The sequence below is a fragment of the Anser cygnoides genome, chromosome 4, assembly GCF_040182565.1.
Source record: "Anser cygnoides isolate HZ-2024a breed goose chromosome 4, Taihu_goose_T2T_genome, whole genome shotgun sequence".
Taxonomy (NCBI): Eukaryota; Metazoa; Chordata; class Aves; order Anseriformes; family Anatidae; genus Anser; species Anser cygnoides.
Window position 1 is genome coordinate 12,973,799 of NC_089876.1, and position 27,131 is coordinate 13,000,929.

Below are 27,131 nucleotides of genomic sequence, written 5' to 3' on the forward strand. Positions count from 1 at the left end.
CGCACCGCACGGGGGGGTGCGCGCAGCGGGCTCCCTCCTCCCCTTCCCTTTCCTCCCGCCGCCCCCCCGGCTCGCTCTTTATACCGGGGGAGCGTGTGCACTGCGGTCCTTGCTCGGGGAATTGCTGCTGCGCTTCCTATTCGTCAAGGGCTTTCCAATCACCTGCCTCTGCCACCCTCTCCTCTCCTCTCTTTGTACTTTATTTTCACGTGCTCTTTACTAACACGGCTATTTTTAAATACCGCTTGGATTTATTTCTTTCTCTTATTTTTTTTCTTTAATTTTTCTTTTTTTATCCTTTTGGAAGGGGTGGATGGGGGGAGGGAGGTTACCGTTTGCATCTCCCTGAGGGAAAGATCCCACCAGCCAACCCAGCTCCGCCACTGCTGCATCCATCCATTCATTTTTATGGTCACCAGCAGCCTATCCCGGTAGTAGAAGGTGCCGAGAAGTGGGAGGCAGAGAGAGAAGAGAGCGAGGGAGGGAGGGAGAGCTCCGGACAGCGAGAATGGCCGAGAGAAAGAGGAACTGGAATAAAGAAGATGACCTGCCCGTCTATCTGGCTAGGCCGGGCACGACAGCCCAGACACCGCGGCAGAAATACGGGGGGATGTTCGCCTCCGTGGAGGGGGCTTACGAGAACAAAACCATCGACTTCGACGCCTACAGCGTGGGGAAGAAGGGGTCCCGGACCCCTCGCAGCGGCAGCCGGCACGACATGCTGGACGGGGGGGACAACTACAGCGAGACGGCCAGCGACATCAGCGAGGTCTCGGGCTCGGTCATCAGCTCCCCGGGGGAGCGGGAGGACAAGACCCCCGGCGTGGAGATCCGCTACCCCGCGGGGAAGGAGCTGCTGCAGGGCCACGACAACGGGCAGGTGAGCGGGGAGACCCCCGGGCCGGGGGGGGGGGGGGGGGGCGTGCCGCAGAGCCCGGGCAAGGGGGTAAGGGGGGCACGGGGGGGACGGGGTCTCGTTGCCGGGGGTTTTTCGGCTCGGAAGGTCGGGGCAGTGCCCCCCCTGTCCTGGCCCGTGAACTATCTCACTTGCCTGAGCTTCCAGGGGGTGTCTGGGGGGGCACGCAGCAGAAATCCTTTTCCTTTGTAAGTGATGGCGATGAGTTTCCCTTCCCGCCGGCTAAACGCCGCACACGCCGGCTGGGCGGAGGAGGGGGGCTGGAGGGCAGCACGACCCCTCCGCACCCCCCTATTACCCCTGTATCCCCCCCCCTTCCACCTCCCCCCGGCCCCGCAGCCCGGGCCGGACGGGGCGAGCGGCGGAACAAAGCGGCCCGGCACGGCCCGGCCCGGCTCGGCTCGGCACGGCTCGGCCCCGCCGCACTTTTGGGCTGGTCGAGAAAACTCCGCCGACGCTGTCCCATGGGAGCCCCTGGCTCTGCCCCGACCCCCTGCTGGAGCCCCGGCAGCTTTCATTGTCTGCCGGGCAGGGAGCGGGTGGAAGGCGGGAGCATCGCCCCAAACGTCTGCCCCGGCTTCCCCGCCCTGGGGCTGCGGGAGAGTGACGGGAAAGGAGAAGTGAGGCCGGTGGGCTTCTCCATCTCACCCCAAATCGCGGCATGTGGGCTGGGGGCACAGCCGGGGGCTGGCTCTGCTGGGAACCGGGTCAGCGATGTCCCCTTCGGAAGACACGCAGCCTGGCAGCCCTGTCCCTGCCCCGCACAGCCACGCGGTGCGGATCCCCCCCTCTGCCTCAGCACCCCGCCTGGAGGCTCTGTGGCCTGCCCACGATCTGCTCTTTCTGCGGGTGAAACTGAGCTTTTCCCCTCTTTTCTCCCCTTCTTCAGTTTGAGTACGAAGGGGTGCTGGTGTCCCCCCGGGGGGTGCCCAGTGCAGGTGGGTGTCGAGCAGCCCCTGGTGGGACACAGCACCCGCAACCACCCCGCAGTAACCTTGGGACCGCCTGCGCAGGCTGCCAGCTGCGGTGCAGCCTTCCCTTTTTCCCACCTCACCCCATGAACCCCCGTGCCACGGGCTGTGGGAGGACACCCTCAGCATCCCCCATCTTTTGGGACATCCGTGGTGCCTCCCCCCAGTTTCCCATGTGGGCTGCTTCCGAGTTCAGCCTGGAAGCCCCGGCTGGTGAGCACATCGCACCTCCATGGGTGTCGCCGTGCTTCCAACCTTCCTCTGGATCGCATCCAGGGGTGAGGAGGAGGTTGGGGACAAAGCTCCCTGGCTTCAGGAGTGCAGTGAGCAGCCACCCACCTGCCTGACCCTTGAGCAGCGGGGACCAGAGCTGTTTGTAAGCTCTGAATGGAGATTTTTGGGGGTGTGTCAGGGACACCTGGCTGGGGGACACCCCGGGCATGTGGCAGGGCTGTGTGTGCAGCGTGCCCCTGGCTCCTCGTGCCTGGGAAGGGGGCTAACGTGGGGGCAGCTTTTACCCTCCCCACAGCTGTACGTGGAGCCTTAATCAAGCAATGGGTGGACCCCCGGTGCCAGAAAAGAAGGGAAGCTTCCATTTAGCCACGTTTCCCTTCTGGCCAAGCGTCCCCTTGGCCTGGCCGTGCCGACCTTATGCCCCCCCCCCCCTTGGGGACAGAGCAGAGCCGAGAGCGCCGCAGGGACAGCGACAAGGAGGGCAGCGGTGCTGGGGACGGAGCCGGCAGTGCCACTGCCTGCCCCCGCAGCCGCAGAAATGCCCCCCCCCCCAATGCCTACCCCCCCGTGGGACCCTGGCGGTGACCCCAAACGTGCGAGCGGGGCGGCGGCGGGGCCGGGGGGCGGCGTTTCCCAGCGCCGGTGCGGGGGGGAGGCTCCGGCTGGCTTGATGGGCAGGGAAAGGGGGGCCGGGGGGGGCTAGGGGTGGGGGCCAGGAGGGAAGGAAACGCTTCCTGGGTTGAGCTGAGCGAATCCCGCTCCGACCTGCAGCCGGGAGGGCGCTGCTGCCGCCGGGAGAGGCAGCGCTCGCCGACACCCCCCCCCCTCTCTCCCCCCCCTCCCCTTCGGGAGCCGCGTCCCTGTTTTATTGCAGCCGGGGGAAAAAAAAAAAAAAAAAAAAAAAAAAAAAAGGTGCCGGGTTTGCCTGGCTCTCCCCTTCCTCTGGGCGAGGAAACTTTGCCTCCATTACACAGCTCTGCTGGGTCGCCCCCGCCCCACCCCATCACCCGAGCGGGCTCCGATTTTTTTTTTTTTTTATTCCCGTTATTTCCAACCGGGTTTTTTTTTTATTTTTATTTTTTTAAATTATTTTTTTTTTGCTGCCGGTCCTCGGGGCGCGTTGCGGGTGCCGGCGCTAGCGAGAGCCGACATGTCTTACCAGGGCAAGAAGAGCATCCCGCACATAACGGTAAGCGCAGCCCGGGCCGGTGCCCTCGCTCCTTTGTTAGCGGGCCGGGGGGGGCGGCGGGGAGCCCCATCTCCCGGGGCTGCCTCCGGGGGTCCCCGGGGCTCGCCTGGGTACCGGCTCCGGTGCCTTCTCCTCCTCCTGCAGCTCCGGGCTGGGAGTGCTTTCATTTCGTTATTCGATTCCCTTTTATCGTAGGGCTGTGATATCGTCTCCATTGTCTTTGATTCCGTTATTTATTTATTTATTTATTTATTTATCATCGTTATTTTGATGTATTTTATATTTTTCCCCATCCCTCGCCCTCCGCGCACCGCGCTCCCTCGCCAGCCCCCATCCCGGTGGCGGTGGCTTTGGGGCGGGGGGGGGGGGGGGGGGGGGGGGGCCGGTAGCGGCTGTACCCCAGTGCTGGAGGGTTTGGGGGACCGGGGGACCGAGGAGGGGGGCCGGTGTAGGGTCGGCGGAGCTGGGCCCCGGGAGGCTCGGCCGCCGGGCGAGGCAGAACAAAAGAGGGAGGGGACGGAGCTGCGGCACAAGGCGCCCCCGGCGGGCAGGGGAGGGGGTCCGGGGGGGCTGGGGGCGCGGGGGGGGGAGGGAGGGAGGGAAGGAGGGGAGGTGGGGAGAAAGCGTGGAAAAAGGGAAGAGCGCCATGATGCCAGCACCTCTGCGCGCCGTGCCTGCATCAGGCAGGGTGGGGATCAGAAGTCAAAGAGTTAATCATAACCATCCCCGTGCTGTCGGTGCCTGTCTCCCGCTAGATGCTTTTATCCCCCTACAATGGAGCGGGCTTTCCACGCCAGAAAGGAAAGCTCCGGGTCCTTGGAGTCTGTATATTGTTTCATCCCCCCCGCCGACAGGCTGGGGATAAAGGCGAGGCAGAGGGAGGGGGCTTTCATGGGAAATTTCTCCCGGATTTTGGCCACGCAGAGATTTTGCAGCGTGGGTCTCCCAGCTGGGGCCTGCTTTGTTCTTGGGGGGCTGGATGGGGGGGATGATGGGGAATCGGGGTGAGCTTGAAAGAGGTTTGGGTGTGTTAAGCTGAGCTGGCACCGTTGGGGTGCTGGGAAGCTGGGCGAGTTTCTGTAGCTGGAGACAAGGCTGAGAGGTGGGTGTGGTGGCTGCCTGAGCAAACACCATGGTGGTGAGCAGAGAGACAGGTTTCAGGAGGGCTCTTTGCCTCAGGAGAAGGGAAAATGTACCCTAAAGGCATTACCTGAGCCGGTGTTGCAAGGCTTGTAAGCACCTCAAGGCTTTCTCGTTATTTAAAAAAAAATCCTTTAGCCAGAATCTTTGGCTAAAAGGGGAGCAGCACCCTTCTGAAAGCAGGGCTGGGTGATACCACAGACACGGCTTCCCTCTATCAACAGGCACCAGTGCCTGGTGGCCAGGGTGAGCAGGGCTGTGCTGGGTGAGAGCTCGTCCTGCTTTGGTCCAACACACGTTGTGTGACTTGTTGTAGCTCGGGGTATTGGTGCTTGCCGGCCAGCCCCTGTTCCCCCTGGACCAGGGGAGGTCCTGGCTGACTGCTGGGTGGGCATCAAGTGCCCCGTGCAGGGCTCGACCTTCATTTGCAGCTGGGGTGTAGCAGGTTCACACCCACCCGTAGCTGCTTGGTTGCTCTCCAGTTCAGAGTAAAAGAAGAAACGGGATGAACTGCAAGGTCTTTGCCTTGGAATCAACAGTTCGTTTTAATTTCTTGACTTCTCCCAGATTTCTTTTTCTGCTGGTGAGGGGATTGCTGGGAAAAAGAAAGCCCAAACCCCAGCCTGTTCCCTTTGGAATGGGATGTGTGGAAGCTTCCATAAATTAATATTCATTAACGTTAGTGTTGAGTTTTATGACCAAAGCAAAGGCATAGATTAACATTAGTGAAGTTGGCAGACGTCCGACTTGGACTGCCGTTTTTATTTCAATGTTTTACACTTCTTCCTCTCCAGCAAAAGCAAATCAGGCACTCTGTGTTACACTTTATACTGACTTCCCAGCCCAGAAGAGTCCACTGCCTCTGGCTCCATGCATCTTCTGAAAGCCCCATTCCAGTATGGCAAATTGGATATTTCATCCTGCCACTGAGGAAATACATTGCTGCTTCAAGCCTCTGGGCTCTGAGGAAATGCAATAGATCTCTAAAGTTATATAACAACAACAGCAATGATAAAATCTTACAAAAATGTCATTTGTTACTGGCATAACGTTCCCCCCCCCCCCCCCCCCCCCCCCCCACTCCTGCTTTTTGGAGCTACATCGTCTAGGTTCAGTGAAATAATGGGAAGCTCATTTTTGATGGTGCCCTGTGTGCTGATGCATTGCTGCGGATTTTCCTGTGCTAAACCTGTGTTCCTTGCCTGGGGCCAGGAGCTGTCCTGAGCTCGCAGGAACATCACGCAGCATCCTGCACCAGGCCAGCCACGTGCCTGCAGTCAGGGCTTCTCTGAGACTTCCCTCTGGGAGCACTCTGTGGGTCAGGTCTGCAGCATCAGGAACTTCCTGAAGGAAGAAGCAGGGGGTGGTTTCAACTCTGGTCAGTGTGGGAGCAGGTACAGCGCTTGGAAAGACCACCCTGTGGTGTCCCGGCTGGGTTACCTTCAGGGGTAGGTGGGCATAGCTGCCTCCTCATGCCTTGTCTGGCTGCACCACATTATGTGCACCTTTCAGGCTATCAGCAGTGCCCGAGTGATACCCCCTTCACCCCTTTCCCCCAAAGCAGCAGGGCAGCTCCCTGCTTTCACATGCTGAATCTGCCCCCGCTTTTCATTTCGGCCCCTGAACATCCTTGCTTCTTGCAATTTGCCCTGCTTCCCTTCGCGCATCCTGCAGAGCATCCAGGCTGCTGTGTGAGCACTGCTCCATTGTACGGTGGCATTCAGCTGGCAGTCAGGCTGGAGAAACTGGGTGCCTTTGGCTGTCACTGCTGTGGGAAGGAGCTCTGTCTTTGAAGCTCCAGGCGGGTATCTGGGTGATGTAAAATAGAGACAACACTGAGCCACAAAGTGTGAGCATTTTGGTGATGTCCTCCCCACTTTGTTGAGGCCCTTGGGGGTGTCTCTCCCCTGATTCAGGAACGTTAGCTGGGGAGGGGACAGGCAAGGGTGGGCACAAATGCATCTGCAGGGGTGTATTTTTCCATGTGTGTAGTACAGTTACCCACCACATCCAGTGCTGAGGTGTTTTTCTGCATGAGGTGGCAATCTTCTGTGCTTTGGTTGTGCATGCGTGCTCTCACATGGACCAGATTTTCCGGGGTACGTTCCCCCCACCCCTTGCTTTAACATCACTATTACACTCCTCTTGTGCTGGATGCTACAGGGAATCAATGGGGATTATGACACTGAAATATCCATCACACATTATTTTGGCTTGGTTGTTTTGGTAGTGCTCGGCACGTTTCAAGCAAGGCCTCAGCCCAGATGAACTCGAAATTACAGTATGTACAGAGCACAAGTAAAAAAGCATATGGCACGTAAAATGTCTGTTACAGGGCTTGTTTGTTCCAGTAGCGGTTGCAGCCATTAAAACAGAACCAGCGTGAGCTCAGTGAAGAGGAGGTGTGAAGACAACTCCACAGAGCAAAGGGAAAATAGCTAGTCACGAAAGCAAATGCAGGGGGGCATGTGTAAGAGGCAAATGGTGCCTGAATCGCTTAGGGAAGGGAATGGTATTGCTGGGAGTGCTCCAAGAGTTGGCACATCAATGGGGGAAGGAGCTGCTGGTCCTGAGCTGACAGACTGAGAAATGGGGAGAGAGCTCAAAAATGAGGTGTTAGAGGGAAAGGCTCTCTCGCTATTGAGCTTAGCAAGTAAAGAGGAGAACTGCTATGAGATCAGAAGCAGCAGCAGATGCAGGAAAATGAAGAGAGGGTGGAGAAATTCAGAGGAGTGGGCACAGAGAATAATTTTAGTTGTAGCCTTTTGAATTGATTGGCATGAAGAGAGCTGAGAAATAAGTGGGCTTCAGCTGCACGCGGCAGAATGCTCTGAGGGAGACAAATCCGAACAAAATTCATCTGGGCTTTTCCGTTGTGAGACTGGTCTCAGGCTGGGTGCTGGGGGTCAAGATGGGTAACTTGTGTTGAGCCTGGGCGTAGTGCTGGGGTAATGTAGGGTGTTCTGGTGTGAGACAGTAGCAGCCTGGAGCTAATTCATCTTTGACACCAGGGGTGACACCTCCTAGAGGAGCAAGGCATGGTGAGTGCCTGGAATGAGGAATCTTCGGTCCTGGTCTGGGTATGGATCTATTCCATGTCTCCCCTGGCCATGCTGTTTTCCCAGCCACCTTTGTTTAAACGTATGAAGCTGCAGATGGGTGTATGTCTTGCCAAAAGTGTTTGAAAAGCCACTGCAAAGAGCTTGGCATAGGAAAAAATTCTCACATTATTATTCTGTTGTTGGTGCAAGATTTAGACTGACTTAGCACTTTTTATGCTGCTTTAAAAACACCTGCGCCTAGGACTTCCAGGTCCATTCTAACTCTTGTATATTTGCTTAATACCCAAAGTTATATTTTTTTCTATCAGTAGCTTTCTGTTAGGCTTGGATGCTCTCAGCTTGCCTGTCTGCTGTCTACATTTGTGAATTCACATTGTCTATTATACTGATCTTGAATTTGGCAGCCCTGGCAAACCTGGCAACCAGCTTTAGCTGGTTGGGTAGAAGTCATTGGACTTCCAACCACCATTTCTATGATTCTGTGATAAGTCGTCGTCTTTCCTTTTTCTACAGGAGAGTAAACCACTTCAGCCACTTCCATCTACTGACTTATTCACAGTAGGTCTTTTTGGTGACCTGTCTTTCAATCATCTCCTTCTGTGGAGACTGAAACCTTTGGCAGAGGGACAGGAAGAACAGTTTGGGGCAGTGGTTCCTCGAACTGCCACAGCAAGTTTGTCAGTCAGTGCCCTCAGCTGTGCACATGAGGGTTTTCAGTGTCAGAGCTGGTGCTACCATGGGGAGCTGAGCTGCCTTTTGCTGGAAGCCACACGGCTTTGGAAGATGAACAGTTGCTGTCTGGGAAAACAGCTGATACGGTGAGGTGGTGAGAGGGAATCTTAGACTTCCTCAACAACGAGTGCCAAGAGTCACCACTGGCAGTGAACCACTTTCCTGACACATGAGGGGTCTGCTTTCTGCTTCTTTCATGAGCAAGTTTATACGTGGGGTGAAGGGAGGAGCCTCATTTTCCTTTGCAGCGTTGGGAGCTAGGAGAGCCCACAGACCTGTCAGGCACTCGGGCAATGTGTGGCCTAGTTGGGATACATTTCTTGCTTCTTTTGCAGGTGTGAGAGAGGTGGAACAGAGAGAAGCAGCAAAATAATTTGTAGTTTTCTAATCCTGATACATGTAAAGATGGCAGCATTGTACCTTGGGACAGAGATACTTCAGGATTAGTTTTCCTCTTCTGTTACTGTGCTTGTAACCAGATGAAGTTTCAACCGGTAGTAAGTGTCCTGATGAGGCTTAAAGCCACAGCTCTTAATTATATTTCTACCGAGTAATAAATATCCCCACTGTTTTCAGTAAAATCTACACTCTATAATCTTCTGAGTGTAATAGCGAGGACACAAATAAAGATGATGACTCTCACCCACCCTATTTGTGGCTGGCTCAGTGCTTAGAGCTGTAAGACTGTGGAAGAGTTGTTCCTGGACCAGTGCTCATACTGAGGGAGGTGTCGTGACTTGCTGTGGCTGGCACATGTCTACATGCAAACAATATGCGTGTGCATGCACTGCATTTAGTTGATCACGAACCACCATTGCTAACACCATATTCAAGGATATTCTTCTGTTTCTCTTGTTTCCATCTCCTCTGCCAGAGAAGGGGCTCCTTATGGTCTCAGCCAGATTTTGACCAGGTGTAGTGCCCCTGATTGGTGCCAAGGCTGTTGTGTCCGGGCAACCTGGTGCGGGTTTCTGACCAGAACATAAATAAAACTGATTTTAATTCAGTGGCACGTAGTAGGAAGCCGTGCTGAATTGCTGTTATTTTTTTCCCAGATTTAACCTTTCATGTGAATGGCTTGCTGAGATTTTGCTGTCAGCTCTAATTGACATAACTGGTGTGTAACCCAAGAGATGTGTCTTATGATGCATGATGCAACAGCTTTAACCCTCCAGCCCATACTTAGGTGAAACTCCTGCTGATGCCAGTGAACTTTGTCATCAATAAGATGTTTGTTGTGTTTCTGTCCAAAAAGCAAAGCAAAGATGACATTTACAGCAAAGAAATCCCCACGGAGTTTGAGCTGTAGGAGTAGTCCTTTTAGACTGTGTGATTAAGGACTGAAATTGCTAGATGAATAAAAAGCTAGGTCTCCAAAGGAGAAACAAAAGAACATTATATCTTTTAAATGAATAAAGATGAATGAATACATTGGCTACCGACCAAGATACAGCATTACTACAATCAACATAATCCTTCCTAAATGAATTGCCATATACCGGAGTGTGTTTACTAAGAAAAGGACCTTAAAAGCAGGATTCTCCATTAGTAGCCTAGCAGAAACGATGCCTCAAGGATGCAGAGATTTACAAGGAATTCCCTCGGTTGATTCAGGGCTCACCCTAGCTAAAAATTACTTCCTATGGAGTGTAACCTAGACATAAAATTCAAGAGGGAGGGTAGTGCTGATTAAAAGCAGATCTTCTATAAGCAGACAGTACTTCATGAAATCCCATTTACAGCTCTTTGATCCTTATGAAAGGATTTTAAACAAGCATTCCTCCTGGGGAGGATGTCTTTCTTCCTTTGCCATTAAATTAAAAAATGTTCCTTATTTGTAAGTACTTTGGTAGAGCCGAGGTAACTGAACTGTATTGTGTCACAACCAGTTCTGAGTCTGACCAGCTCTGAAAATAGACAGCCAAGTATCTTTTAAATCTCTCATTTATTATGGGAAATAACTGCAAGAACGGATGCATGGAAGTACAGAAGAGCTCTGAATATTTCCCTCCGTTGTCTGCCAGTGGGAGTTTTGCTTTTGAGGCACTGCTCCCTCCCAAATATTCATGTTGAGATTTTGATAGCCAAGGAGAACACAAACATCGGCCTGGGGATTTTGAGCTTTACCTCTAAAATGAGGATGTGCCTTTTAACTCTCAGTGGTCCTTTTAAAGTCTTGGTAACAAAGGATTCTACCTCTCAAATGCTGAAAAAGTAAAGAGGAACGCCTTGGCTGCATGTGTGATAACATAGCTTAATGCTTTCCTATGTCTGTTATGTTTAACTTGATGTCTTTTAAACCACGTACTTACAGGCAGAGAACTGGAAATGGAGGTGGATTTAGAAGTTAACCTGTTCTCTAACTGCTATTTAGTATAAAATCCTTACTCATCTTCAGGGCCGTGAACTAATCTGGATTTTAGAGAATACACCCATTGTTGCTGTAGGAGATCTGAGGACAATGGTATATTCTAGTAAGTCCTTAGAATTATGCAAAGGGTGAAATCACTGCTGAGTGTTTTCTCCTCCTGTAGGACTGGAAAATTTGGGCTAAAAGTGTTGCAAAGACCTCTTCAGTTGGCAACGGCTGCAATGCAGCAATTGTAAAACTCCAAATCTAAACATGAAGTGGTGCTGAGACCCATTTTCTGGGTATGTCACGTGAATTTCGTTGTAGTTAAATTGTAAAGCAAACTGTAAATAATTAAAAAGGCATTACTTGCGTGATTTAGAGCTGGAGGTTTAATAGATAGACATTCCGTTTGTGAAAGAGAAGCAAAAATATAATAGCATATATCAGAGTTGCAGTCTGGACAGATGCTGCTATTTGGTTAAAATATCACTTCAAAATTTCTTTGAATGTTTTCGTATGTCTAGAATAGATAATGTTAAGATTCTTTTTCTTGCCTTTTTTTTCCCCTTCAAGCTCCATTTTGTACTGTGTAGGTGTGGTTTTTCCCTGAAAGGTGTGTGCAAGTGCAGTACAATGGATATTGATGCTGCAGAGAAGTGTGTGTTTTACTATAGCTTGTGCTGCATTGTACTGTGGCATGATGCACCAGGTTGAAATTACATTTGTTTAATGAATCTTATATCAGACAATGGCAGATTTATTTCTTCTGTTGCTGTGTTTTTCAGTAGTTCTAGAAGTAGATTGAGAATTGCACATTTTTTTTTTTTTTAAGATTTTTGTGTGTAATAATTTTAAATTTATGTGGCTTAAGTGCGGTAGGTGAATGAAAAAAAAAAGGATAATTTTAAATTTCTTTGCAGTTGATCTTCCTTCAGCATTGTAATCTAACATTTGGATCATATTTTCAGATTTTTCGGAGTTGAGTGATTTACTGACCGAAGGAATTTGACTTCCCTTGTAATTGTGCAGGGCCCTCTGCAGAATTCAGGACCACAGTGTGGGGTTCATCATCAGGATCATCTGGCAGGTTGATTCAGACCCTGTTTGTCTCTGCTGGCCCTTAACCATTGAGAATGTGAAAATATGGATATATTTCACGAAGAGCTAAGACAAACTGACGTAAAAAAAATCAAAACAGGCAATCTGTACAAATTGTCACCAGTTTACAGATGTTTCATGTTGCTCTTGCTGTAAAGCAAACAATAGTTGTAACTGAGCAAAAGCCTTGTGTATGGGCAGACAGCCCCTCCTCCTGCAGCAAACGATGCTGAGGTTGTAGCATCTCCTTCTGCTGCCGTGAAAATTGCTGTCATGTCACCGGCTAAGCTCGGTGGCTTTGCTGCCAGATTAAGCAGGAAAAGCTAGCCTGAGATTAGCAAAAAAATCACCGGGAATGCAGCGTGCAGGGTTGGGAGGTGGAGAGCTGTGAACGATAGGAGCGGCTGTATCGTACTGAGCAGCAAGCTGAGCTGTGCAGTGCTGGAGCGCTTGTAAAATGGAGCTGTGGGGATGCACAAGACACGCATCGTTTGCTTGCTGAGCTGATGCTGTCTCATACCCAGCCCCAAAACCCGGAAGCGAACAGCTCCGCGTTGGTGCTGCCGCATCGATGCTGCAGTGATGGCTGGAGAGCCACCTCAGCTCCAATCCTCCCCCTAAATGCTGAGCAATTGCATGAATCCACACCTCCCATGTCAATGAGCGCAGGGTTTTTATTGCCTTGAGTCTTGGCACCCGGTGAATTGCTCAGTTTTTATGCTCGTTGTAATTCCTCCTCTCTGTTTTGCTGTGTCCCTGCTGTCTGTCCTATATAAAGGTTTATATTGCTGTCACCGCCTGGGTTGAGTAATGAGCGCTCTGCTGTTTGTATTGTGAGAGCACCCGAAGGTCACCCCAGTGGCTGAGGGTACATCTGAGAGCTAGGCAAAGAAAATGGCCTGCCTTGAGGGATTTACAGCTGGGAAGGGGAAATATGGGCCAGCGCTGCATGATTAATTCATGAGTTTTGGGTCACTCCTCCCTCCCCCTGCTTTCCCAAGGACACAGCAGACCGTGGCTGTCCTCCAGCCTGGAGTGTTAACAGGAAGAAGAGGACTTTGGTCACTAGTTTTTCTGGATGTTTGGCACTTGATAAGGAAAATTGCGAGCAGCCTGCCTGACATCAGGCCCCTGGTAAAGAGTAAATGGCCCCCGACCACACACAGCCTACTTCTCAGTCCCCGTGTGCCCAGATTTCTGTCCAGGATCTCACTGCAGCAAGTACCAGTGACCTGAAACAGTGCAGGAAGCATCCTGGCACCAGTGGGCATCACAGCAGAGTAGGGATGCAGCATCCCTTTGTGCTCTGGCCAGGGTCATGCCTGTACCCAAAGCTTAGGCTGCGATGGGCTCCGATTATTCACACGTTGACCAAAGCTTACTTCATAAACAATTTCACAAATTGCTTGTCAGCATGAACCCACACCTCCCTATTAGCCAGTTACGCTTGTATCATTTTTCCAGCATGGTCATGGAAGTGCATCAGCAAGGACAGGTGCACACAGGCATTTGGTACCGCTGTTCAGGCTGGAGATGAGCCACTGCTGGTCCCTGCAGGGAGTACGGGGGCACAGCGTGCTGCTGAGATGTCTGTGCGGCACCCAAACCCAACCTGATTTGCTTGTGCCCGTGAGCACCGTCTGTGTAAATGTACCCAGCTTTGCTCCTGGCTTGTTGCGATCTGTAACACGTCCTACAGACGCGCTTATGGTTTTGAGTGGTTGGGAAAAGTGCCAACAAAACCCTTTTCATCAGAATTTGCTGATTCACTGGGATCAAAATGTATGTCAGGGATGTTTTCGCATCGATCAGTCCTGGTGAAAGCTGGGCACGACTCCATGGACACCTGCCTGGTAGCTTGTGTCCCTGGTAGCTTGGCAGACTTGGGGAGCAGTGGGGAGCATCAAAATTTGTGGGGGATTTGGCAGCCTCATCTCCATCCCATGGCTTCCTATTCCTGGCTGGGCACAGTCTTAGCCACAGGCCAGCTTAGATGCTGCTTCCTTTTGCAACAGTTCTGGGAGGTTTGTATTTTCTTCTGAGCAGGAAGATGTCAAGAATTTAAACATTGAAAGCCTCTGTAAAGTGCAGATTGCTTTCTTCACCAGAATTTCTTAGACCCTCTGAAATGCTGACTTTATAGCTAAACATTCAGTAATCCTTTATAAACTGTAAGTGAGACTTAATGTAATGGGTGACACATAATTGAGTGCTTTCTTAAAACTAGATTTGTATCCTTTTGGGTTTCAGATTCTTCTAATATGTTGTTTTGGCCACATACATATATATATAAAAGCATATAAAATCCTGATGTATACAGTTATTCTTCTGGGGTTGTGCTTTGTTTTATTTTAGTCTGTTTTATATTCTCAGCCTGCTACATTTGTTTCTATGTATTATGCATCTTCTCCTAAGTGTAAAAAAAAAAAAAAAAAAAAAAAAGAGTAGAACATCTTGATGAGCATGCAGATTTTTTTTAACTCATTGGCAGTGGCAGATGTGGTGCTCCGGGAGCATTCCCTGCCGGTGTCAATGAGCTCTTGCCTCTTTGTGGCAGGACAGTATTAATGTGTAGGAAGGCAATGAATGAGCTTAGAAAGAGCTCACAAGATGGTGGTCTCTGCAGGTCAGCGGGCAGTGCAGTTCATCATCATGGTAAGGAGATGCTACTGCCAGCACATGGCAAAAATTTATTACATTTCAGGCTGCTGATTCACAAATGCTACAATTATAAGCGACAGTAGAGAGGCTGGGGAGAAAACATGGAGCCTGGTCTGGCAACTTGCAGAATGAGGACTTGCACTTGTCTCTGTGCTTCAGTGGGAGGGTGCCAACATGTGAGGCAGATCCCGGGGATGTATTTTGGTGCAGTTTTGGACCTTGATTCCACCCCCACGGTCATTTGGCTGCTTCAGCACATGGAGAGGAGCCTCAAACTTTCTGTATATGTACTCTTTTGTCATGCACTGTATTTAAAATGTCTTTATAAATGATGGCTACTTTCCCCCTTCTTGCTTTTCTAGAATGATACAGAGGGGTACATAGGCTTCAAACCTACAAAACATTCATGTACAAGCTCAATAGTAAATATTCAACATTAGGCCTGTAACTATGAAGTTGCATTGAAGAAAGGTTGTTATAACAACCCTAATTCTGACTTAGCATTTTTTATCAATAATTTTTTTTAGGAGCTCTCTGTTGTTGCCCTGGTTTTATAGACGAGAAGGCATATCAGCTTGTTCAGTTGTTTTCTAAACTGGGAACTTGAGACGCACGTGGTTTATATGTGTGAGTCATCCTGTAATTAAACTGTGAACTGAGTCTGGAGTGAGGAGTAATAAAGCATGGACAAAATGGAGATTGTGGGTTACTGTTTGGTGAGCCAAGGAATTAATTTATAATAAATGGCCTATTATATATGAATGGGAAAAGCAGGTTCTGACTGCAGCATTCACTGTCACTTGGCAAATGCCTTTCCAAAGCATCATGCACTGAAGTTGCAGCCTTTCCTTGTCTCTGGGTAGGTGGTAAGGTGCTGGCGTTTCCAGTATGACTTCTTCAGTGGGGGAATTCAAATATTGATTCTGGGGAATATGCTGTGGTAAAAATTGTTTTCTGTAAAATCTGTGTTTTTTTCTGAGAACAGAGTGTAACCGTTTGAATAGAGAAAAATGAAAAGAGGTGATGGTTGTGAGCAGTGTCCCAGCAGACTTGATGTAGAATCACAGAATCATTTAGGTTGGTCTGTTCCCGATGTACGACATGCTATTTTAGGTAAACCTAACTTTGGAGACTGCACTCAGGGACTGATACACAGCGTGGGGGGCCCCAGTGCAGACTGCCCCCAGCCACCTAACTTGTAAGAACGTTTGGCACGTACCTGCAGGAATCATGAGCCAACAGACAGCAATTCCTTCGTCATGCCCTCAGTCTCCATGCAGAAACAGCCAACTAGAAACTGTTTTTTCTGCTGCACCTCTGTAACACAGTACGGGAAGCACAAGCTGTGGGCCGTGCAGCCTCTTCCAATCTTGTCTCTACCCGTTTGAAGCTCTGTCACTCTTCCCGGGGTGCTAAGAGTCCCATTTGAGCTAATGTACAGTGTTGGGCAGTTTGGTCTCCGGGGTTCACGTTCCTTTTTGGCCTCCTTAATGTAAGGTAGTGGTAAAAAGGGGATGGAGCAGGATTTCGAGTGTTTCTATGTTTTCTGCTTTGAGGGTAAAACTGTGTGACCATCATGAGGCCTGATGTCCCAAAAGTCAGTCATAAGCACTCAGTGAAACTAAGTCTTTCTCTTCTACTGCCTATGTACCCCCCTGAATCTATGGTATAGATCTATACTTAGGGTGAGTGTTTTGATGTTAATGGCTTTGCATATAGTATAAGCCTATTTGGTATCATCAATCTGTTGTTATGTTTACTGTTTTGAACAAACCCACATTTCTTCCTCTTTTTCTCCCCAGAGTGACCGACTACTCATTAAAGGTGGAAGAATTATCAATGATGACCACTCCTTCTATGCAGACATATACCTGGAAGATGGACTTATAAAGTTGGTTTTTTAAACATTGAACTTTTTTTGCATGCCTATTAGTATAGACTAATGTGATTTCTTGATCGTGTTGACCAGATATCTTGCAAACAGCATCTTGGTTATCTCTAGATGTGGGGTCATTGTAGAGGAGTGCTAAATAATGAAATTCTGCCATTTTATCCTTGCTAGGATTCAATAAGTAGAGAATAACTTTATTGTAAGTGGAGGATCTTTGCTCTTCGAGCAGTTCAGTTCTAGCTTCTTCCAAAACAGTCAAACTGAGGCAAAGACATAGGATCTCTCAAAGCAAGAAGTAATGCTCAATGCATTGAGTATTTTTTGAGTCCATGTATAGCAGGAGGGTTATTACAGCATTTTTACCCCCAAATCTAATCAGGGCAAATACAGACATGCTGTACGGTATTGTGCAGCACAGAAATATCAGTGTTATGCAATGCTGAGAGGGACTAACTCCTTCTCAGTCCTGCTGTTGGTTAATGCTGAAGTATAGCACGTTCTGTTTGTACAACAGTGTTATATATTTCTCGTATGTCCCTTTTTTCTTAGAAAAAGTGTTTGATCTTAAATCTTCGCACAGTTAGAAAGAGAATCCTACAGACTTATTATGATATATAATATAGAAACTGGGAAAGTATTCTTAGCTAAATGTAAATAGATATTACTGAAAGCCCAGTAAACAGTAACAGAGAGATCATGTAGCTCTACTGGTCACACCTCGACTTAGTGGGGATGAGGGATAACTTTGCTGAATTATGTATGTTTATAAGCTCTATAATGTACACAAGGATTAAAACCTTTTTCTTGACTGCTAAACATTCTCCTTTTTGATCTAACAAGTTTGGTCTCCAGAGGCTAACATTTATTGCACAGAAGTATTATTATGGCTATATGGTAAATAATTAATTACATACTTGTTTCCAGAGCTCCTTTTCTTGAGAAGATGTCATCAGATTAAAAATCTGCTTCTTTATATATTTGTGCCTACTTACATTATTCATGATTCAGGTTTTTTAACAGAAAAAATTTGGAACACTTTTATCCACGGACTGTACGGTTTTCTTTTTAGTATTTCACTCTGCTTTTCCAGATATAGTGTAATATGCATTGCAGAAGAAACAAAATGAACCTGTTGTTGTAAGTAGAGAAGGCACAAAATTTTGAACACATACCTTTCTTTTTAAGAGCAACAATTAATCAAGTTGTACTCTATCATAGATATTTTAGTTGATGTTTTTTTCTGCTTTTGTTTGTTCAGATGCACGTTTTCTGTTAATACTTGTGAGCATCAGAACTGATTCAGCAACTAAGTGCATGAGATGCTGAGTCTGAAACTGCTGCGAATTTTTGGCCTCGATTCCAGAAATGCAGGGGTACTCCTTAGGAAGGTTAGCAATGCCAAGTTTTCAGCTGCCCTGCCATTTAGCAGCCCTTCGTTAAGTACATAGACTCCCTCTGAAATCTGTACCTCCGCAATGTATCCCAGCTGCTGAAAATAGCTAGGATTAATAATGAATGTATGGATGATACTTTAATTTTTAAAACTCCTTTATCTTTCCCAGAGGGGGCAAATTTGCTGTTCAACATCCTGAGTCAAGACTGGTGTCCTGAGTTTAGGTGACCTGACATTTTTCTGTGCAAGCTGCAAGAAGTCCTGCTCTGAAACACTCAGCAGCTAATTTGTGAGCACAGCCTGATGTGAGAGGGGCTTGGCTCCTAGCTCTGTTCAGGTGATAAACTCTGCAGCCCAGGAAAGTGCTATATTTTCTGGGATTGGTCTTTTTCAGTTTCTCCAGCTGAAACTGCCCATTGTGTCTAAATGGTTAACATAGTTGTTCAGTGTTACTCAAGATCCTTTGGAGCTGGATCTTGAACCTCAGGCAGCCACATTTCAGTTGATGTCCTAACCCTCCGGCTGCAGATCCTACTGTTAGCACAGAATTCTTTCCACAAAATGGAATGGACACTAAACCACTGAGCCCCGAATAGGCAATAGTTTGATGGCTTTGCTGGGATATAAAAGATCGGGGTTTGTTTTACTGTTCTGCAGTGGAAACTGATTAGAAGATAGAGGGTTGGGTTTCTCTTGCAGTCTAATGAAATAGAGTAGGGTCTTTTTAGGCCTGTGTACCTGCAAATTGTTCTGCAGAGAGGCATGTACACTTAAACTTGAATGCATTTGAAGATTATCTACAGTTTGGAGGATGGTAGATGCTTTTTCCAACCTATCAAGGCTCAAACTGGCTCCCTCCCTACAAGGGAGCACTGGTACATGTGCATTTTTTCCAGCTGTAATTTAAGCCATGAATTTTTGAGTGAAATTCACACTCAAATAGCAGCTGAGAGACTGTTCTTCATTATCTAAATAGTAGTTTAGATATTTAGTAATTTAAATTACTGTTATTACATAAACAATATATTTTGCTTACATGTATCCTGTCTTTCTCATCCACATACGGAAATGAGCCTTGGTCTCGGTGTGAAGCAGTAGGTCACACTGTTTGCTGTCCTCTGCTCCATCCCTGCCAAAGGAAGGTTTTGGGTCACTCCTGGAGTGTGGGGACTACCAAGTGTGCAGGATGGGTGGCTGGGGACCAGAGCTGGACAGACGACAAGCCAAGCTAGAGGGAGCCTGAGGTGTCTAAAAGAGACCTGGGCTTGAGAATGACTGAAATAACTCCATAGTTGGGGGAGTTTTCCAGCTTTCTCAAGTTAAGCTTATGAAGAGTTGGAAGCCTGATGTTTCCCTTGTGTTTAAATCAGCCTGTGTACGACAGAATGTGCCAGCTTGCTCAGTTGAAGATTATAGACTGCATCAATCCATCAGTCTGAGTTTCTAGTTTGCTAAGTTGCTGGTGCATCAGAAAAGCAGCTCAATCGTTTATGCAGTGCCTAGAATAGAGTTATCTGTGCTATTGTATTTTTTCACCCACAAGTAACTGAACCCCATTCTTATTAACATACAGTTAGCATTAACAAGTGAGCAATTCAGGAATCCTGTCACATTATCCTACTCTGTGTTTGAGTCAGTCAGAGTAAAAATAACCTTGGATGCCAGTGAAGATCAGCCTTCTCCTAGCCTTAATCTTGAAGCCAGGGCAAGAGATGAGACAGGATCCCGGCAGGTGATAGCACAGCATCATCCACAAAGGCTATTTGGTTCCATGTCACTTCAGGTGACTTCGGCTATTGCCAAATAAGCTGATACTCGATGGTGCACAGAAAATAAAGAGCAATGAGTCATCAAAAAACTTCATACTTAGCACCCTTTTGCTTTGTTAGGATGTGTGTCCTCTTGAATAGGGAACTGGTAGATATTGGTTGTGGAAAAGAAAAGTGAATTGCTTCTATATTTTTGCATAGGTTTGCTTTAATAATGTTATTTTTAGAAGGTGTGGTAGTCCTTGGAGTGCAATTCCAGCTTAAACATTTTTAACTGAGATTGGTCAGAGTAATTTTTTTTCCACTTCCAAGTTTTGTAGCCACGCAAGCACTGTGCAATACTTGAGGATTGTTCTGATTAAAATTTTGGGAATAGATTCCACTAACAAAAATTGGTGCCACACCATTATTATCCATGGGTCTACATAACTTTATACAAGCTCCCAATCTGCTCGTGGGTTGGAGTGCCTTATGGTATGCCTTTGCAATTCAAATTTTGACAGTAGAGAAGCTTCTTGCAACACGTTTGTGCAATTTGATGTGCTGGGCTGCTTCTGCATATCGACTCCGTGTTTGTCATGGTATCATCAGCACTCCTCCCAGCTGTAAACAGGTTACAGCATGCTCCCAGTGCTATATGTGTTTATGAGTATTAGACGTCAGACGTGGGCTTGCTTCAACGGGATTCAAGCTGTGATATTACCAACTATCACAAGCTAAGCACTTTTGGATTTGTTTAGCACTGAGCAATTGAGACCACAGCTCTGGCTGCTGCCGGGGAGTTTGCTTACGGAATGGCTTTGCTTCTTTCCAGCCAAAACCCACAGCACTGGGGAACCTAGCTGCTGGAGGTGACATTTTTGCACAGGGTATAAATAGCCCCAAGAGGTCAATAATTTTTTTTTTTTTAACAACTCTGGTGGTTTGGTCAAATTCCAATTTGAATAATTACCCTGTTTTTTTTGTTCCCCCCCCCCCCACTGGCTTTAATTAACAGTTATATTCGTTTTCTGTTCTAACTTGTTGTGATTGGCTGTTAATCAGGTGCTGTGTTTTGTTCCATAGGTGGGAGTTGCATTTTCATATGAGAGAAACAGATTGAGCAGCTCAGATGTCTGGGGTATTTGTTTAGCTGTGGGTAAACGTTATTTTATCCCAGACAAAAGGAAATTAGGACAGGGACTGTGTGTCAGCAATATGAGATAAACAACTGAACTTAAACTATGTTATAGCTATCTCTAAGCCCAGATAGATTACAGATAACAGTGCAGAGACATGGCTCCCACACAGAACAGCACATTTTCCTGTTTGGAATCATACAAAATAGACTTATGAAAATATAACGTGACTTGAAAAGCTAAAGGTTAATTTACTCACAGTTATGTCCATGAACACTGAAAGTATTTTAAGTATCTAGAATTTGCTTGATATCAACCTGGGGACAGATTAATATTTTTAATAGTGAAAACAATCCTGTTTTGAAGAACTAAAAGGGGAAAGATGGCAGCAGGTAATTAACATTGTTTCCACACAGTTGCGCAGAATGTTTCACTAAGCTTTAATTGTGGGAGGATGAAGAATATGTGAGTTGGTAGACTAGAGTTGTTTGACTCTCAAATGTGTATTTCTGTATCTTAGCACATTTAGATTTTGTTTTAAGGGTAAATTTGCATTGCTTGATTACAAAGTAATTATGATTCCTTTCTGATATACCTTTTGATTCTGCCGTATATTTACAATTCCAGCTTACTGTCATATTTGATCTATGTTTTTCCATTTTCATTTAAGAACTTAATGTAAAATATTGGAGCTTCCAAGAGAAAGTTAACCCCAGATATCTGTCCTTGTTGAAAGACAGGACACTCAAGTCTCACCCTGAATCATATATAAATAATAATAATAATTTAAAAAATCATTTTTCAGTGCTGGTGCATTACAGCTTCTTTATTGGCTGCTGGAGCAATAGGAAAAGCAATAAGAGCACGTGGCCCAGCTACACAGGTTCAGGGATGCTTTGTTCTGCCAGGGCAGTGCACAGCAGCCAGAGCAGGTGTTTGAATTTCTCTTTTCCTTTGGGGTCTCAGTTCTTTCTGTCTCTTGTATGGCCCCTAGGTTTCTCTCCAGTATGTGCCTGAAATAGCTTCTGTCCCCTTTGCTTCTTTGTTTAAGTAAAATAATATTGCCTTTCTTTGCCTCCTAGGCAAATAGGAGAGAATCTGATTGTACCTGGAGGAGTCAAGACCATAGAGGCTAATGGGCGTATGGTTATTCCTGGTGGAATAGATGTCAACACTTACCTACAAAAGCCCTACCAAGGAATGACTGCTGTCGATGACTTCTATCAAGGCACAAAAGCAGCACTAGCAGGGGGCACCACCATGATCAGTGAGTACTGGCAATGCTAATCCTTCCACCCCAAGTTGAAGACCATGTATCATCGGTGGGGATAGCTACAGGAGGCTCCATACTGATACTCTGAGATCTTTTCCAGTGAATCTTCACATTTCTGGGCACTATGTTGGGAATTCATTGAGCACTGTGACCCGGGGCTGGTCTGAAAATGAACCTACGCTCAGAGAGAAACAGCAGCATAGGGAATTGTCTCTTGGATTTCCCTCTGAAATACAGAACAAGCATAAGGGATAATACACATTTTTTAAAAAACACATGTAGTTAATGCTATAGCTATATGATATAGAAAATCTGGCAAAAATCTGTTGTTTCCACCTAGTGACATTTCAGGGGCTTTGGAAATAACAAGATGCTTATTTCTGAGCTTGGATTTGGAACAAAGAGTTGAAGAAGTCCTCAATGGAAATGTCCTGGAATCCTTGGTGAAAGGGAGAAGTGTTTCTAATTGTTAAATACCCTTCCTCTGTGTACTATACGGCAGGAAAAGATTTATCTCTCTCCTACCAGTAGCAGTTTGACCCTTCGCTAGACTTTGAGAGGCAGTTGTTCAGGTGACAAATTGTCTTAGCTTCTTTGTGCAGAGGAGCTGCCCCTCTGGGGTAGAGGTTTGCTCCCTCTGAATTGAGATGTAGCTACTTTTGATGAGCGGTGTTATCTATTACCTATGTTCAGAAGCAAATATCAGCTGAAAGGATGTCTGGCAATAAGCACAAAATACACTGCTGTTCATTACTTTTGTTAGCAATTTTTTCAGTGTATGTTCTTCAGTTCAAGCTTCCTGTGATACATTAGGTTTACATATGCCATCAGTAAGCACATTTTTGTTTCCATGCATTCTTTTGACCTAGCTCTTCAAAAGGATAAGTATATATGCATAAGTAGTCATGTCCTTATTTTATGTCATTCGACTTAGTGACGTTATCAGATGCAGAAATCTTAAGACAGTGAAGATGTGTAGTTACAGCATACTCAATCTGCCATGTAGTGTGGCTGATCTATTTGTGCTCTACATCCTCTCTGTTCAAATATTTGGCCGTATTTCCGATTCTGACTGCTGAGAAAGCATTCAGCATCTTCAGTGATCCATTGGTAAGGCAGAGTGAGCCAATTCAATGACTATGATGGACTGGTTAATAATAATGCTAACTGTGAAGTACATAGAAATGGACACACCAGACAATGAATACAGCTAAGTCCAGAACCTTAAGTCTCTCAGAAAACTGTAAATGGAAAGATAAATATGCCCTAAATGGTGAGATGTTTGGGTCTGCCACTGTGCATCTATTGCTGCGCCAAGCAGCTTGCCAAAAAAACTCACTTTTAGTGTAGACTGTCCACAAAGTATGTGATGCCTGAGACAACAGGATCTGGCTAACATCCCAAAGTTACTGTCTCCACACAAACTGACCCAAACGCTGCTGTTTTGGCCAAGATTCTTGAAGGTTAATTACAGGAACTAAGGAAATCTGAGCAGTGTGTAGTCTGGGTAACAGACACTGAATCTCTTTTTCAGTTGACCATGTGCTTCCCGAACCTGGATCGAGTTTACTGACCTCCTTTGAGAAGTGGCACGAGGCAGCTGACACCAAATCTTGTTGTGATTATTCTCTCCATGTGGATATCACTAGCTGGTATGATGGAATTCGAGAAGAGCTGGAAGTACTGGTGCAAGATAAAGGTTAGTGAGTGAAAACAAACAGTATTTTTGTTTTTATTGAAATGTGAAATGTCATACAGAGGGGAAATGACTGATGTTAAAGAATACATTGTCTAGAAAAGAAATGCACAGGTGCTGGATATGCTGTCCAAGATTGTGCCGTACCTTGAACTTTTTGTATTCCCTTGCTGCTTTTGCTGCTTTGTAAAATGGACCATGTATGTTATCAGACACTAACATATCGTTTTACACTTGCTTTTACATGTGGAAGTAGGCTCAGACATTGCATAACGAGACTTTATTTTAAGATAAAATTCAGAGAGCAGCATTTAAGGTAATCATCAGTCATCTTATTTCATGAATGGAGAGAATGAGACATTGAGTTCAGATTTCTACTAGACTGGACCCTGTCCATTTAGCTTCATCAAATCAACCCCAAATATGAAAGGCCAGGTCAGCATATGTGTCTGAGAAATTTACATCACAGGCTGTTGCTAATTCCTCAGCAGTTGTCTGAGATACTTTACTTGCTAGAAATTTTTTAAAACGTGGCTATGTTTTTAAAATAGGTTCAAATTATTGAAGAAAAGAGAGCCTAAAGTTAGGTACCTAATAATGAAAAAGCGTCCTGATTTTCTCAAGTGTTTGGTCTCCAGTGGCTTTCCCTGAAGTTACTGGAAGATGATTTGTATCAGGACTCACAAAATCTAGGTCACTAATTTAGGAATCTAAATTCAGGATACAGTTCAATTAACAGGTCTACCGTCATGTGAGATACTGTAGGTTACCCTATCCGGACTCCAGCTACCATTCGGGACTAGGACAGATAAAACAGCTCATAAATCTTCTTCCACACCTGCCACTTGAGTTTGGAAGTGTCCTATATGGCAGGCATCTTGGTAGCACCATATGCCTATGTGCGGGCAATTGAATCTAGCCTTCAGAAAGTAAGTTTTGGTCTAGTTCCTGCCTAACAGTGTAGATTTTCTGTCCAGAAGCATATTTTTTCAAATGTTTTTCACTTGATATTTTCTTTGCAAATGTATGGATATTAATTAGGGAAATATTTTCTGAAAATATAAAAAAAAAATTTCTTAAGTAAATCAGAACAACCTTTTTGTTAGGAAGTCTTAGTATGTATATGCATATTTGTTTGGTGTAGTGCTAGTGATGACTTAGATTTGAAAAATTCTCTTCATGTAAAAATATACCATCAAAGTAGAAAATTTAAGCAAAATCCTATTTTTTTTTTGAGTGAGCAATTGTTCACTGAGTTACTGTGGAGGTGAAGTCACATAGAGGAATTTATTCTGTATCGCAGCGTGGTAGCTGTACATGTGCTGTATAACCAGTGTTTAGGCAACAAAACTCTTCAATCAGCAAGATTACACATAATTTAGACAAACTGCTACTGGTCTTACATAGGTCTTTATAAATATAGGTGATTTATACAAGGTGATGACATCTGTTGACACTGATGGTGCTGTTCCCCTGTTATCAGTGTTGACATGGATACACTGCTGTGCATTAGCCGACCATCAGGCAAGTGTACCGTGCCTTGTTTCAAAGGGTGGGTGTTATTTTCCAGAGCACGTGGATTACAGACAGCTCCACACTCTCACACGTGCCTGGGGCTTACATTAAAAGCCTGGTGCAGACAGTTGGGTTAACAGTTTTTTCTGACTGTGGAAAAGTGAATTTTCAATATACCTCTGACCTGCCTTCACTTTTCAGGGGAAGCAGGAATCAGCTGATTGGTTCCTGAAGTGGGATGTATGATGTGGCCCTTGGTGGCCTCTTTGGTTGCAGCAGCACTAGGAGGTCACCTTTGTTCTCATGGATGCTGCAATCTGGCTCAGTCAATGAGAATTACTCTCATGTGCGAGGAGGCACAAGGAATGGGAGAGTATGAAAGCATGAGCACAATAGGAAATATTTCAAATTAACAGTTAATATTTGCTGATAATTGGAAACATTTGAGCCAGCTGGAGCAAGTAGACTTGATGTGAATGGAGTGACACTGGTTTTCATCATCTGAGAATCCGGGTTGAATTTGTTCTCGGCTTATTGTCTGGTGGGTGAGTTAGGCAAGGAGCGGGACTCAGTTAATCACATTACAGTGCTGTGTGCACCTAATACGATCTTGGCTCATATGAGTAACAGGAGCTGCTGATGAGGTGCCCTGGCATGAGGTATAATTGGCTAATTAATCAGTTTTAAATCAATACAAAGATAATTTAAAGAGACACAGGCTTTGGATGGGCCTGGAGATTTTTAGAACCAAATGTGGATTTGTAAAGAATCAGACTTGTAGCAGTTCAGCAGCTAATTTGTGACTGTGATTCTCCAGTGTATGTAAAGGAACAACAGCCTGAACTGTGTTGACAGAGGCCTTGATGGTTCCTTTAACTACTGTTCTTTTTCACTGTTAAAAAATTGTTTGAAATTTGCAGAGGATTCTGTTGAGCACTCTTGGTGCAAGAACAAGCATCCACCCATGACATGGGAAAGAGTATAGTATGCAACAAATGTTAAACGTGAAGTTAAATATGCAGTGAACTAGGTCTTTTGAAAAGCCACATATTCCCAGTGAGAAGATCAAGGCACCAGACCTTGGCACTGGGCAAAAAATCTCAAGCTGGATATCCGTGTATGTAAATTGGTGTTATTTTACTATGGTTATCTCGCAGAGGCACTGTATTTGCAAGATTGGATGGTTTAAGCTATCTTTCCTGTTAGCAGTAAAGGCAGCCTGTGAAGTGCCCTTTCATTTTGTGTATATCTGATGTGGTTTTTGGTTTACATCAGCACATTTGGTTTACTTCTGCACTGCGGGAGCTGTCAGAAAGGGAGCAGGCTCAAGGTCCCACAACAGGGTCCCTTCTGAGATGCTTTCTACTCTCATATGGAGTTCAGGGACAACATTACCTTGAGTGGGAGCAAAACTCATCATCATGTTTCCAAGGTCAGAAAAGGGCCTAAAAGAAATTGGAAGAGAATTTTTGATACTTGGGCAATGCATGTCTTCCAGCCATAATACCTAGAGAAAACTGCCTTACCTCCTGCAGGGCTGTGGTTAAATGAATTACCTTTGGCTAGATCTCAGTGGATAAGGGAGAGCAATAGGTCACCTAGCTCTTTGCTTACAGAGAAATGCATACAAGAGGATTCAGTCACAAGCTGTCACTAAGGCTAGTCTGCGTGGCTTGGACTAGCTTTGATATTGGTCACCCGTGCAGCTAACATCTAAGACACTGGGGGGGATTGTGAAGAGAAAACAGAGCTTTCCTCAAAGGCTGGTTGGGCAGATGTGCTGAACGCTGCTGTAGTCAGTCAGAGGGTAGACAGGACTGCAGGTGTGAGGCTGTAAGCATTGGTCTCAGGGAAAACATAGTTAAACTTCAAGATTTTAAAGCTGGGACATACTGACTGCATTGAAACTGTATAATATGGAACAGGCTGAGGCATTACAGTTAGTAAAGCCCATGTATGTTTTATGGGATCCTGAGAAACAGAAACAAAGACTCACCAGCTGAGGGGGCTCCACGGTTCAGGGTAGATTTGCTCGGGTTGGCAGTCAGTGAGGAGGGGCCAGCTCCCCCTTCATATTTATCCTGAGCTGCCTGGCCTTAGCAGGAAGACATAATACCAGG

At 46.4% G+C, this 27,131-nt stretch overlaps 1 protein-coding gene across 2 annotated transcripts in view; it reads left to right on the forward strand.

Moving 5' to 3' along the window:
• The first annotated feature begins 37 nt into the window (after positions 1-37).
• CRMP1 (collapsin response mediator protein 1) overlaps positions 38-27,131 on the forward strand; it is a 49,653-nt gene continuing 22,559 nt past the window's right edge. The window contains exons 1-4 of one of the 2 annotated variants that reach the window (XM_013179806.3): positions 38-880; positions 16,159-16,247; positions 21,610-21,794; positions 23,335-23,499. In XM_013179806.3, the coding sequence (XP_013035260.1) occupies positions 509-880; positions 16,159-16,247; positions 21,610-21,794; positions 23,335-23,499 (811 nt within the window). In that variant the 5' untranslated portion in view covers positions 38-508. Of the gene's footprint in view, positions 881-3,014; positions 3,311-16,158; positions 16,248-21,609; positions 21,795-23,334; positions 23,500-27,131 lie in introns of those variants that run through there. The other variant, XM_066995641.1, reaches the window with a different exon arrangement.